Source organism: Diabrotica virgifera, chromosome 2 (assembly GCF_917563875.1).
Source record: "Diabrotica virgifera virgifera chromosome 2, PGI_DIABVI_V3a".
In the NCBI taxonomy this organism is placed as follows: Eukaryota; Metazoa; Arthropoda; class Insecta; order Coleoptera; family Chrysomelidae; genus Diabrotica; species Diabrotica virgifera.
The window spans coordinates 256,765,381-256,779,713 of record NC_065444.1 but is presented as its reverse complement, the minus strand read 5'-3'; the positions used below and the strand labels follow the sequence as shown (position 1 = coordinate 256,779,713).

At 31.8% G+C, this 14,333-nt stretch overlaps 2 protein-coding genes across 2 annotated transcripts in view; both read left to right on the top strand.

Annotated features, from left to right (window-relative positions):
* Positions 1–1,317: 1,317 nt before the first annotated feature.
* Positions 1,318–12,744, top strand: LOC114336014 (jerky protein-like). The gene is made up of 2 exons (XM_050645050.1): positions 1,318–1,742; positions 12,614–12,744. The coding sequence occupies exons 1-2, from the start codon at positions 1,319–1,321 to the stop codon at positions 12,742–12,744; spliced, it is 555 nt and encodes a 184-aa protein (XP_050501007.1). The 5' UTR covers position 1,318.
* A 372-nt stretch (positions 12,745–13,116) lies between these two features.
* Positions 13,117–14,333, top strand: part of LOC114336010 (phosphatidylserine lipase ABHD16A) — a 33,998-nt gene continuing 32,781 nt past the window's right edge. The window contains exons 1-3 of the mRNA XM_050643158.1: positions 13,117–13,372; positions 13,429–13,482; positions 13,537–13,847. Coding sequence (XP_050499115.1) covers positions 13,298–13,372; positions 13,429–13,482; positions 13,537–13,847 — 440 coding nt within the window. The 5' untranslated portion in view covers positions 13,117–13,297. The remainder of the gene's footprint in view (positions 13,373–13,428; positions 13,483–13,536; positions 13,848–14,333) is intronic.

Here is a 14,333-nt window from a genome sequence, read left to right as displayed (position 1 = left end):
CCAGACAGCTGTTTCGAAAAATCGAAAAGAAAATAAGCTGAGTATCTAATAAAAATAATTTTATAATCTGCTTTTAGTAGATTATTCTACTAAAATATTCTACTTCTAGAATCACTTATTGTACTAAATCTTCTATTATTAGTAGAAAATTATTTTTATAAATCTACTTAAATACTCAGTTTGTTTTCTTTTCGATTCGGAGGTGTCCATGGAGCTCCACTGAAGACGGCTAGAGGCAGAAACAGCTGTCTGGGGATGATGACCACTGAATCGAAAGGAACATAAACTGTCTTTCACTTTTATCTTTACTCAGATTGTGAGTACAGTGGAATCCCGATAAGTCGGGGTTTCCCGATAACCCGGAAGTCCGGCAAACATTTCAACAATAAAAATGTATGTAATATAATATTTGAGAGATAATGGGTATTTGTATAATTTGAACTACATACAGGATAGTTAAAATGACTCGAATGTCATTGGTACACGACGTTCATTGTCGTGTTATCGGAAACAACAGGCACCTGCAGTATCCTTTATTTATTTCAAACTGTTTTAGCATTGTTTAAAAAAGACTAAAAGACTATTAAAAAAGAATGTGTGTGTACTTTGTACACACGTAAGAAGTTATTCTTCTATTATATAATTTCAACGAAGTAAATATACTAAACAGGCTATTTGTATTTCATTTAAATATTAAACTAACTTTCTTGTCTTCCACTTTCAAAAAAATTTTATTAAAACAACCAAAAATTAAAAAAAATATTAATCGTCCAGGATTGGAACCCGCGACCTTCCGTGTGCTTACGTTCTCTGACCCACCGCTCTACCAACTACCCCACGGAGCTTCTTTTAAGTGACATGTAAGTTTCGGATATAATTAACAACACGGTGACAAATAGACATATAAAAATGTTATACCTACATAATATCTTATTATCATACTACAGAGAAAGACAAATCCAAAAATTATAATAAATAATACATTTACTAAAACCACTAATATATTCTTTTAATGACTTACATATTTGCGCTGATACATAATACACATACATCTTGAAAGATTAGCAACTAAACGCCATACTGTCTGTGTGCGCATGCGCGAAGATTTATGAAATTTTACTGTCAATCACGCCAAAAGAAGAATAACTTCAAAAATTCTTTTTTAAACAATGGTCTTAGTCTTCACTGTTACTAAATAACATAACATCGTTGCAACTGAGACCGTATTGTGTGTAGTACAGCCGTATTGTTCGCTTCCATTCTGTAATCGTTCGTAAATCTATTTAGATTTTGTGTTTGCGTGTTTTTTGTCTATGTAATGGCAACAAAACGTAAAAATGTTGTAGTGACAATGGAAAAGAAACTAGAAGCATTAGGTAGAATTGATAAAGGCGAATCTTTAAAAACAATTGCAGCATCATATCGTGTCGGTACATCTACAGTATCGGATTGGAAGAAAAATAGAACTAAAATCGAAGAATTTTGTTTCAAAATGATAACAAAAGAGAGTTTGGACAATCGGTGCAAAGCTAATAAAGCTAAAAATGAGACTCTCGACGACGCTTTGTGTGTGTGGTTTTATGCGGAACGCGAACGTGGTTTACCAGTTTCTGGACCAATTACTCAAGAATCAGCACTCAAGCTGAATCAAATGTTGCCTGATTGTGAACCAAATTTCACTGCGAGTCAAGGTTGGCTGGATAGATGGAGAAAACGTCATGGACTACGCCAACTATCTATAAGTATACCGTATTTTATTAATTTTTACCATTTTCTCCGGCTAACCTGAATTTTCGATAGCCCGGATCGGCCGCGGTCCCGATTAATCCAAGTTAACGAAGTTCCACTGTACTAGGAACTATATTTCGGACGGAAAAAACGTCATGGAATACGCCAACTATCTGTAAGTATACCGTATTTTATTAATTTTTACCATTTTCTCCGGCTAACCCGGATTTTCGATAACCCGGATCGGCCGAGGTCCCGATTAATCCGAGTTAACGAGGTTCCACTGTAGTAGGAACTATATTTCGGACCTTTTCCTAGACGAAAGAAGCGGAATGTGACTGCATATTGTAGAGTCCTTTTCGCCTTCTTCATTCGTCGCCTCTTGTCTTATAAATTGAAAAAGTAAATTCAAAATTTTGATAAAATATTGTTTTTATAATCATTATAAATCAGGAGATTGAAAACTATTTTGAGTATTTTGGGTATCTTTAAGACAATTCAATAACAATGTTAAAAATGAAAGGATTTAGGATGTCACTCTATCTTGATTGCGGTCTAAATTTAGAAAAAATAAATCGAAACATCTGGAATGTTTATTAAAAAAAATCCCACATATTCTTTGCGGATTAAGCGATTAAAGTATCAATGAACAAAAATCAGCTCTTCTGACTAGATTATAAATACTAAGGATTACAGATTACAGGTACCTACTTCAATTGGATTTGTTGAACAAAACAATCGCACAAATCCCCAGTATTTTGTTACTTGATAAATCAGCCGATTGATGAAAGGAATTTTTTAATTACAAAATATTTTCGAGATTTGAAATCACATAACAAATTATTAGTACATTCTTTCACGGTTTTTGCTCTAAATTTTAAAGAACCGCTTGGATTGACATGAAATTTGGCATACGCATAGCTTACATGTCAAAGAAAAAAAGTGATATTGTGCCGATGTGTGCTTTTGCCCTGGGGGTGACTTTCACCCCCTCTTGGGGGTGAAAAAATATATGTCCAAAATAAGTCCGGGAATGGATAAACTGACTAATTTTAAGTAACTTTTGTTCTATAGAGCTTTTTCGCCAAGTCAACACTTTTCGAGTTATTTGCGAGTGAATATGTTCATTTTTCAACAAAATAACTACATTTTTAGGCGGTTTTTCGCAAATAACTCAAAAAGTAAGTATTTTGTCGAAAAAAACTTTCTTAGCAAAAATATAGCCTGTAAAAAAGTAAAAAAATGGTGAACGCTTTAGGTCTCTGGACCTCGTAGAACCAGAGTTATAGCCAATGAAAAATAGATTCATATTCACCAAATTTCAAATAGAATATTTCGAAGTGAAATATCCAAAAAATTAAGCACTTTTTGGGGAGAATCCATTTTAACTTTTTTAAAGTGTTTACAAAAGGCTTTATTTCTGTTTTTATAAAAAGTTTCTAGCAATTAATTTAAGCAAGTTACGCTCAAAATAAAGTTGGTCCCTTTTGTTTTGGCAAAAAAAAATCGGGAATACCACCCCCTAATTAGCAACTTAAATGAAATTAATCTTTACCGCTCCACAAATTATTTTATTTATGTTGTGCTTATATGATCTGTAAGTTTCATCGATTCAAAGTGCTTATTTTTGAAAAAATTTGATTCTAAAGTAAAATTTTTAAAAATTTTAATTTTGAAAAATATGTTTTTTTTCAAAATAACTTAAAAATTGTTAGAGATACCAAAAATCTCGAAAAACAAACAAAAGTCATCATTGCTTTTCTGAATATCATGTATTTTTTTGTTTTTCTGTTAGACAAAAATTGATCTAGATTTGGTGTTTCTAAATTTGCATACATTCGTGATCAGTGACTCGTTCAACCGTTTTTAACTACAGCCCTTTCAAAAATAAGGACTTTGAACCGATGAAACTTACAGATCATATAAACAATACATACACGAGTCAAGAAACTTGTGAAGGCGTAACGATTAAGTTCATTTGAGGTACTAATTAGGGGGTGATTTTCACATTAAAATATTCCATTTGGAATTTGACGAATATGAACCTATTTTTAATTAGATATAACTCTGCTTCTACTAGGTATAGAGACGTGATATATACACCATTTTTTTTTAAATTTGTTACAGGCTATATTTTGCTAAGAATATTTTTTCGACAAAATACTTACTGTTTGAGTTATTTGCGGAAAACCGTCTAAAAGCGTGGTTATTTTGTTGAAAAAATGAACATATTCACTAGCATATAACTCGAAAAGAATTGACTAAGTGAAAAAACTCTATAGAACAAAAGTTACTTAAAATTAGTCAGTTTATCCATTTCCTGGCACTTTGGACGAATATTTTTTCACCCCCGAGAGGGGGTGAAAACCACCCCTGGGGCAAAAGCACATATCGGCACAATATCACTTTTTTCTTTTGACTTGTTAGCTACGTGTATTCCAAATTTCATGTCAATCCAAGCGGTTCTTTAAAATTTAGAGGTTTTGCAATATTTTACCGTTAAAGAACGTACTATATTGCACTTTTTATCTGACAGGTATTCAAAATAAACGTAAACCAAAATATGAATATGTATTTTAGAAAGGAACTACAACGCTAGAGGTGTTTTATTGTTTCCCATAGTCAATGGACTCCCAAATGTGAAAAAACCGCGTGGTGCTACCATCTATAAAGGGAGGCGCTTTTGAGAAAGGAGTGAATTATAGTCTCTATGCACTACACCTACAGGAAAGTGGTTCAAAATTAAATTTTCTATCGAAATGTCACTTTCCAAAGTCAAAAATATTGTTTTTTGCAAAAATATGTTCCAAAAACGGAGCAACACCAAATACTATTGTTTATTGTCCCATAATAAACCAATATTGCCAATTGGCAATATTGTTTATTTTCCCATAACTTTTTTTCTGCGGGGGTAAACATTGTTCTATAAAAAAAGACTAAGTTTTCACTCTAATGGCATATAAAACAACATAATGCTATTCTACATCCCACCAGAATGAAAACAATGGGAACCTTCTCTGGTTACACCTCCGAGGCTTCTACAATTTGCAAGCCATACAGATGCTGAGACTAAGGAAGATGAGGGAATTCTACAATTTGCAATTCACGTCCCATCTGCTCAGCGCGGTAAAGTTCCAACGAGAATGGTTCCCTTCATACTCCACACAGAGTAAATGTAAATCAAAAATGAATAACCATTTTCAATAACTCTCATCATTGTTCTATAACTTTCTTCTACGCAGTTTTACCTAGGTAAAAATATGCAATGGAAAAAGAGAGAGAAATCAATTTCTATTAAAATGGCATCCTGTAGAAAGCTCTATAATTAATTTTAAGCAAGATATGCTTCTACAAAGTTTTCTATTTTTAATGATATTTGCGGCTATTTTTTTTTCTCGTTTTAACTTCGTTCCTTGTACATTTAAGTAGGTATATGCATACAATGTTAATAAGAAAGACAGTTTATTTTCTGAACTTTAAAGTGGTCTATTGTGAAAGATTGTAGGACTACAGGTAACCAAGATATGGTTCATCAAAGTGCCCAACCAAGAACCGTATCTTGGTTACCGTTAGTGCTATAATATTTTACAATATACCATTTTAAAGCCCTAAAAGTCAGCAAAAATCGTTAAAAGTAGAAAACTTTGAAGAAACATAGGTATTGCAAAAAACTTTTAAGTAAAATCCTTTATAAAAGGTATGTTTATTAAAATTCCCTAAAAAGGGCTACATCACAAAAGCAGAACTAGTTTTCGATCTAATAACAGATCATCATCAGTGCTGACAAGATGCTGACATGCTAAGCCACCAAAATTGAAAATATTTGGGTAAAAACCATTTAAACTTAAATAGTCATGGAAACATTGACTTTAAATATTGTAATAAACTTAGATGTATAAAATATCACATGGGTACCATCTGACCCTTACGGGTACTTGAGTTGTATTCGTTCTGAACATAGGTACCCGTGTCCTTTATCATGTGATATTTTATACATCCATGTTTATTACAATAGTTTAAATTAGTTTCCATGACTATTAAGTTTAAAGGGTTTTTATCCAAATATTTTCAATTTTGGTGGCTTAGCATGTTAGCATCTTGTCAGCACTGATGATGATCAGTTATCAGATCGAAAACTAGTTCTACTTGTTAACTCCCTTTTTAGGGAATTTTAATATGTATACCTTTTACAAAGGATTTTGCTTAAAAGTTTTTTGTGATATACCTACAGCCAGCTACAGGATAACCTTTTTCCTTGGGGATTTGTAAACATATATTGCTTAAAATTAGTCCTAGATAGAATCTACTGAAATAGACCATTTTAAAGGTAATTGATTTTGATTTCTATTGTAAGTACATACAATGTTTGGGAAAATGTCTCAATACTGATTTGAGTGGAGAACTTTGAAAAATCGTATCTTCGATTGAACACATAAAACTATAAAACCACTTTAACGTTATAGTTCACTTTAGCCCTTGTGCCCTTTGAGGTAAGACAAAATAATAAGTTGAAGTAAGACGATTTGTAATATAGGTACCTATATTTCATCTGTTTTTCACAAAATAAAAATATTTATAGCAAATGGTACAAGGACACAGCATCCAATGTCACAGACCCAAATAGATAATTTTAAATCATAAAACACAAAGTAATTTTAATTGTCGGATTATTTCCCACATAACAATTTCATGTTCTTAGTAGATTCATAGAACATACTTTTCAGAAAAAGTATATACTTAGAATATGCGTAATTACCATTGCGAATGTGCAGAGCATATACTGAGTATATACTACATTACAGTACTTAAACGTTCTATGTATATACTTAGAATGTACTACCGCACTTCTTTTCAGTATATACCAAGAACATACTTTTTAGAAGATTCTAAGGAGGTGCTATAAACCTTCTATTTATATACTTAGAATGTACTATCGCACATATTTTTAGTATATGGGAAGAATATTCTAAGGAAGTGCTATATACCTTCTAGTTATATACTTAGAATGTACTATCGCACATATTTTTAGTATATGGGAAGAATATTCCAAGGAAGTGCTATATACCTTCTAGGTATATACTTAGAATGTACTATCGCACATATTTTTAGTATATGGGGAGAATATTCCAAGGATGTGCTGTATTTCTCAGAAGTATGTTTTCAACATCACCCAATCTCATCCTAGGTTCTACTAATATTATTTACATATTCTAATTGCATATGAGAATGTAGTTATTACATTCTACAATATTACGTAAAAAGTAAGTATAAAATATATAAACTTTAGTAGTTATGTTATATAGGTACCTATGTATAATAAATATTATATGGGTAAGTAGCCTATATATATAAAATATAAGTAATTAGTTATTATGTGCACATCAAAATAAAAATGCTGCTTATATAATTATATAATAGCCAAATATATATAATATGTATGTAAATTACTAAAATTTATAGGTATTTATATACATTATACATACTTTTACTTACTAGGTATTTAGGAAATATTGAAGTACCAATATGAATTTATTATTTTCAAGCTGCTTTTTATGTTCTTAAAAATGTTTTAGTCCTTGTAGCTACTTAGAAATATTTCGTCTTCGCTTCGTCCTAACAGCGTAAACATAAATGCCTAACTGTACTCTGGAAACTATTTTCATATTTTGCCCTTTTGTTACCTACCCCCTTCCCTTGTGCAGGTATAAAATATGCAATGCAAGGGGTCAGAATGACAATGAATAGCCGTTTCCGGATTCCCGAAAATTATAGGTAAAAATACTACTTATGGTATAAACTCAAATCAAAATGGTATTATATTCATTTCAATTGAAAACGAAACGAGAATTTCTCATTTTTCTTCAATAGAATTAAGTTTTAAACTTTTTTACCATACAATTAAAACGGTTTAAAAAAATGAATTAGATAGTTCAGTAGTACCTACCAAAATACCTAAATTTTATTAATTATTCTTAACGCGAAGTTGATAATCTATAGGCTAACATTATTCTTCTTCCTATAGGTACATACAGTATATTCTTTTTAAGATATTTTAAAAGTATATACAAGTATGTGTTAAGCATATACTTTTGCATATACTTACGCATATACTAAGAATATTCGATTAAGGTATATTCTAAGAATAAACTTTTACGAACATTCCGAGATACTACGTACACGAATGTGCTCAGTATATTCGGTGCAAGAATATTCTTCGAAGCACATGCAAAGAACATGAAATTTAGAATGTTTTTTATGGTACATGCTATGCTTGTACTACGCATATACTAAAAAGGATATACTTCAACGAATGTTGGTAGAATATGCTTAGAACGTGATGCGAACATCATTGTTATGTGGGTTGTTCAGCTGTTTGTTAATTTGTCTGAAACACATAAGATTCCTTATTTATTTTATGAATAGAATAAAGTTGTTTTATTAACAACCGGTATGTTTGTTTTTGACAATTATTTATGTAAACAGATCATTAAAAAACCTGTTATCTATCTATTTATATTAATTTAGTGAATTTGTCAAATAAATTCAATTTTCGATGTAGGTAGGCAATACATTTAAAATACCTGCATGAAACGCTACTGATTAAAAAATTAAGGATTCAGATAATTTGGGCTGACCAAATTTTAATTTACTAAAACGTATCTTAAAAAATGATTGAAATGTAAAGGGAGCTGTTAAAATATTATGGACCTATATTATGTTACAGTATGCATCACCCTCCTCACTTCTTGTTGCACTATTATAATTATATTCTCTGCATTCACCTCTGGCCACCGAAAGTTACTTCTTGCTGTTAATTTCATCCTAGCCATTCCTGGATGACTCTAACAATCTTAATTTTTCAGATCTTAATTTTTTTGGACTGATTACTGTATTACCCAATGTCAAACATCCATGCTCATCTACACTTTCATTCCTATTAGCAGTCGCGGATCTAAGTACAAGGGGTTAATTATTTCTAATGTTTTCATTTATTTACATTGAATATTAATTTGGTTCGTTGTATAATCAATCTACTTCAGCAATTATATTTGAGTTAAAATTAATTCAGGAATTTTTTTTTGTAATTTGGCAACAATGTCAAGTTAGATCTCTGACGTAGATAATGACGTGCAACGGTATTTATACTGTACCAACCATAGGATATGATTTATGAAACTCATACAGAAGTAAAAACTTCAACTTTTATTCTGGAATTCTGATATAAAATCGTTTATTAAAAACGGACCATTTATACCAGGACATAATTTATACCAGAATACAAGTTGAAGTTTTTACTTCTGTATGAGTTTTTTAAACTATGGTATACAGCCAACTATTGTGTTTTTTCCCATTGATTTTATTATTTATGACTTTTATGTAGTTTGGATTCACGGTTATTAGGGTTATTAGACATTTACTACTGATTTACTACGGTTGTCTAGTCCGACTGTGGTGGGGGGAGACTTAAATGTTTGACTTACTTCAAAAGAGTACACAAGCCCAAATTTTTAAATAATCTTCCATCATTGAATGTGTATTTTGTCTGTGTTTGTGTATTATTTGTGTTATTATTTATCTTATATATCCCAGTTTACTTTATATTTTTGCATTTGAAATTTTGGTGTTGTTTCCCGTAAAAACTTATTTTGAATTATCCACGAAAAGTTATTTATCATTACAGTTATACATCTTAACTATTGTAAGGCAGGTAAAACGGTAAAATTTCATTATGTAGGCCCTATTAATGTAATAATATTGTTGATGAAATTTTCGAATGGCAGATACATTCTGTGTTGTGGCCAGATTTATTCTTACAAAAAATTATACAAGTAATTCTAATTCACATAACCCTAGCTGACCTCTAAGGACGGTATATGTATTCAATAGTTAATCCAGTATTGATGTAAATTCAGTATAAGCGACAAATTGTCAGTGTACAATGGAGATTGAAGTCCTAGATTTCCGTAAATCTTGCTTAACCGTTGGATAAACGTGAACAATCGGTCAAATTTTGAATACCAAACCACCTAAATTTCAACAGATTTACATAATTGGGTATTATAATCCACTAAACATCTTTATTTCATAACTATCTTTACTATTCTCTATACATCAAAGACATAAAAATAACGATTAATCATATTACGTTTCAAATTGCTGTACTCTCGTGACGTAATCGCGGGCTTAATGTTCATTGATTAGTCGGTGTAAGCAACCGTAGTAAATGTCTACGAACCGTGGTTTGGATTGAGTTTTTTGTCATTTGGTTGGTTTTTCGTTGGAATTTAAGCCCCCAAGGTATGTTTAGATCTGCCCCCGTATCCTAGTACAATAAGGTTTTAATTTCTACAATTTCTGCTGTGATCATTACGTATATCGCAAAAAAATATACAAATGTAGATAATTGATCTTCTTCTCCAAACGTTTCACTCAATTGTCTTGATAGAAACCCAACATTGGAAATTTCACTTGTCCTTTTATTTTCCGTAATTGTCTGCCGAGTACGATACTGCATAGCTTTGAATTCTCTCATACATAAGCCAATGTCGGCAAATTATAAATCTTTTCCCAAAAATAAAGATTATGCTCCAGAGGAAGGTATAAAGGGAGTAATAATAGATACAAATCAATTCAAAAACACTTTAGCAAATACAACGGCAAAGGAAATAAAACAGACCATTTGATTATAAGAGATAATTAAGTATATATACTAGGAAGTGACGTATATTCCGACCGCCATTTAGTAATTGGAACAATACTTAAGTCGATAAAAGAAGTTAAAGAATTTGATTTCACAATGAGCAGTCGTAGATCCAAAAATCCAAAGAATTCTACTGTTTGAACCAACTTTTTGGTGACAACCTAAATCCGTGCTTTCTACAATTTACAAAGCAAACGGACGATAAATAAAGCAGACAAAAGAAACCAATGGGAAAATCCCAATAGTTGGCTGTATACCATAGTTTAAAAAACCAATACAGAAGTAAAAACTTCGAGATGTATTCTGGTATAAAATCGTTTATTTAAAACTATAAAATGTCATCGATTGCAGAACGTTTTCGTTCTAAACAGAACATCTTCAGTGCCTAGAATGAAGTATTTCCACATTAGTTTAAAGCAAAAGGTTTTAACAGTCACATTTTTAACCTTTTGCTTTAAACTAACGTGGAAATACTTCATTCTAGGCACTGAAGATGTTCTGTTTAGAACGAAAACGTTCTGCAATCGATGACATTTTATAGTTTTAAATAAACGATTTTATACCAGAATACATCTCGAAGTTTTTACTTCTGTATTGGTTTTTTTACAAAAGGAACTCTACAATAGGCAGTCACCTCCCGTCTATTTATCTAGGTAAAATTCCATCTAATGTTGATTCTGTTTGGGCTCTTCAGAGAGGCCTATGGTCTGCTCTCAATTCTTAGAATATAAAATAAACCAGGAAGGAGTACAATGCGAAATGACTTCGAGCCAGGAAGGAGGTTTCAAATGGCGATCAGCTGTCAGATTTGCTTTCTATCTCCAGTGACGTACCTTTGAAAGAGGGAAGAAAAGAAATTCTTAACGATTTTATTACATCTTTGATGTTAAACAAACAGCTATAGATCAGGAGAAAATACGTATTAATATAATATTTTGTTGAAAAGTCTGTTTGTAATGAGGTCGTTGGGTTGTTGTTGCTCCAGGTAACTATCAGTCGAAGAAAAAGAGTTCGCTTTTTAAAACATTTTTATTTGGAATCAAAATAAACAGAAGATAAAATAATTAGTCTTAATTACTCATTAAGTTCGTTAATAAAATATATTTATAATTTCTACGCATCGAGCTTACTGTTCGGGCCGATGTGACGATATTTTTGTACATGAATGAATTATTTTGACGATCGCGCGAAACAGGAATTGCTTTTATTAATACGACATGAATGTATACGGAAAGGGGAGAAAGGAGATCCCGCTCACCTCGCCGGATTGAAAAGACATATAAAGGATATACGATCACCGCTCATATAAGGATAGGTAAGAAGAAAACTGTCGGATTCGCTCAGCTTGCCAAAACGACAGCGGAAAATAATCGGGAAATACTACTTACATAAACTCACCTCTTGTACTTCGCTGTTGTCTATTATTCTTCGATCAACGCTCCAAGAATAATAATCAACTAGGCTTTTCGATCCGATTTTTATATCGTTCGAAACAGTACAAAAACGTGTGCTACTTAATTCATTGGCGTACTCTAGACGATAAAATTATATTATCGTCACAACTTAAATAACATTTTATTATACTAATAACTTCAGTTAATTGATTGCATATACATGAGCTTTACCAGATGGTACGCCTATGCACACAGCTGATCCAATACACCAACACCTTCTACCTCGTCGACAAAAACTTATGAGTCATCCACAGACGTTCAAGATGGTCAATTCCGCTAGAAATTTAAGGTGTTGTTGATATATGACAGACTCCTTCCTGTTTATTTTATATTCTAAGTCTCAATTAAAAAGAAAACAAACTGTCTACATACGCAAAATTATACAAATAATTCGCTTTCAGACAATATAGCGACATCTATTAACACCTTCTGGAGCCAACTTTCTGGTGACCAGCTAAATCCGTGCTTTCTACAGTTTACAAAGCAAACGGACGATAAATAAGGCAGACAAATAGGACTCTACAATACACGCCTCTGAAACAGAATACGCTTCTGAAACAGAATGAAATTAATATAAACTGTCTTTAATGTTCTCTTAGTTTACTCATATTGTCAGCACACGGAATCAACATTCATTGAAATTTTACCTAGATAAATTAACATGAGGTGACTGCATATTGTGGTCCCTATTGTTTGCTTTTTTATCATCCGTTTGCTTTGTAAATTATAGAATGTACGAATTTGGGTTATCACCAGAAAGTTGGTTCCAACGACGCAGAAGTCTTTAGATTCTCGGTTCTAGGACTTCTCATTGTGTTAACAGATGTCGCTACAGCGCCTAAAAGCGAATTATTTGTATAATTTGGCTTACGGAGACAGTTTGTTTTCTTTTTAATAGAGAGCAAACCATAGGCCTCTCTGAAGAGCCCAAAAGGGTAAAACGTACATACGTAAGAGGATGTTGATCGCCTATGAAATAGAATAAAATATATGTCTTTCATTTTGTCTTAATTTGATATAATTCTGAGAATATTTAAAGGAAGTAGGTTTAGATGAACTATTTAAACTGTTTTTGTTATAATTTCGACATATATTTGAACATTTATCTTTATAAGATTTATGAAGAACAGGCAATTATCGATTTTCCAAACGTGACGTCAGCGGTAAATTAAAATGAATCACTACTACATTATTTTCTTACTTGTGACCTGTGACAGATGGCATATCGTCTTATGTCATTTGTCACCTAAAAATATTTATCTCTGTCATGATTTCACGTTTATCAACAAAAGTTCCAAGTAAGGACTTAAACAATTATTAACACTAAAGAAAATGCATTGTTAAGTATTAACAGAAATAATATTTAATCACTAATGACCTTCTCGGAATAGATAATTACATTCTATTGATAAAAATGCCTTCAGTCCAACAAATTTTGGCCTGCATGTTTATGGGCAAACTCAAAAAAATATATGGAGGTCCAGTAGAGGTAATCTGTTTTTAACAAAACAATATAATTCATTAATCATTTATTTTTTATTCTAGAAGCTGTACGAACCAAACTCTCTTGAACATATTAGTGACAAGTGCTTAAATTCTGTAAGTATGCATAATAAATGTTGGTGAAAGTTTTGTCTAATGAGTTCTTTTTAGCTATATGTAATTTGGAAATTAGGCATCTACACATCACCAATTGTGGTGGGACTCTTGTATCAGAGGGGATACTTTGAACCTGATGGATTGTTACTCCTAACAAAATTTATAACAACTGCAGGTGTTATTGTTGTTATGTCATTTTGTTTGAGGGGGTATGGTAGAGCCACAAATCCAACATATGTAAAATATTTTAAGGCTGTTAAGACTGCAGAAAGAGATATGACACCAGGTGCAAAACAGGAATTAATGAAATATGATTTTGACTTTAAATCTTGGCCAGTTGAGTACAAATGTACCAGTGATGCAAGGTATGATTTTTATTTTCCTTATAGGTGTTAGAACAAGTTTAAGGTCAATGTATAATTAGCTTACATCGTTTATATTGTATATTTAGTTCATAAACAATTAAGTTAGTTACTAACCAATTTTTTGCTCAATTAGTACCATAAAACTAAAGAACTTATTACCATTAATTAAGTACACTTTTCATACGTTTTTTTATTTATTTATAAAGTTCAACAGGCCTTGAAGCACATTACCAGCTCTTGGTCAAACAGATGATACAGTCAGAAAGACCACAAAAATATTCTCGTATTTCAGCCTAATGTAGTAGCCAAATACAATCTGTTTCTTGGTGGTATGGATTTGTTCGATAATGGCATATTGCTAATTCATCATCATTGGCTCTACAACCCATAGTGCAGTGGTGCTCAGACTTATACTGCCTGGGATCTACCACATAAACTGCAACTGTCCAGCGATCAACTGCTAGTATAAAAACAATTTTGAAAATA

Coding starts and splice junctions, on each gene's coding strand:
- LOC114336014 (XM_050645050.1), top strand. CDS start 1,319: ATGGCAACAAAACGTAAAAATGTTGTAGTGACAATGGAAAAGAAACTA. Junction 1,743..12,613: donor ACTACGCCAACTATCTATAA/GTATACCGTATT, acceptor TGTAAATTATAG/AATGTACGAATTTGGGTTAT.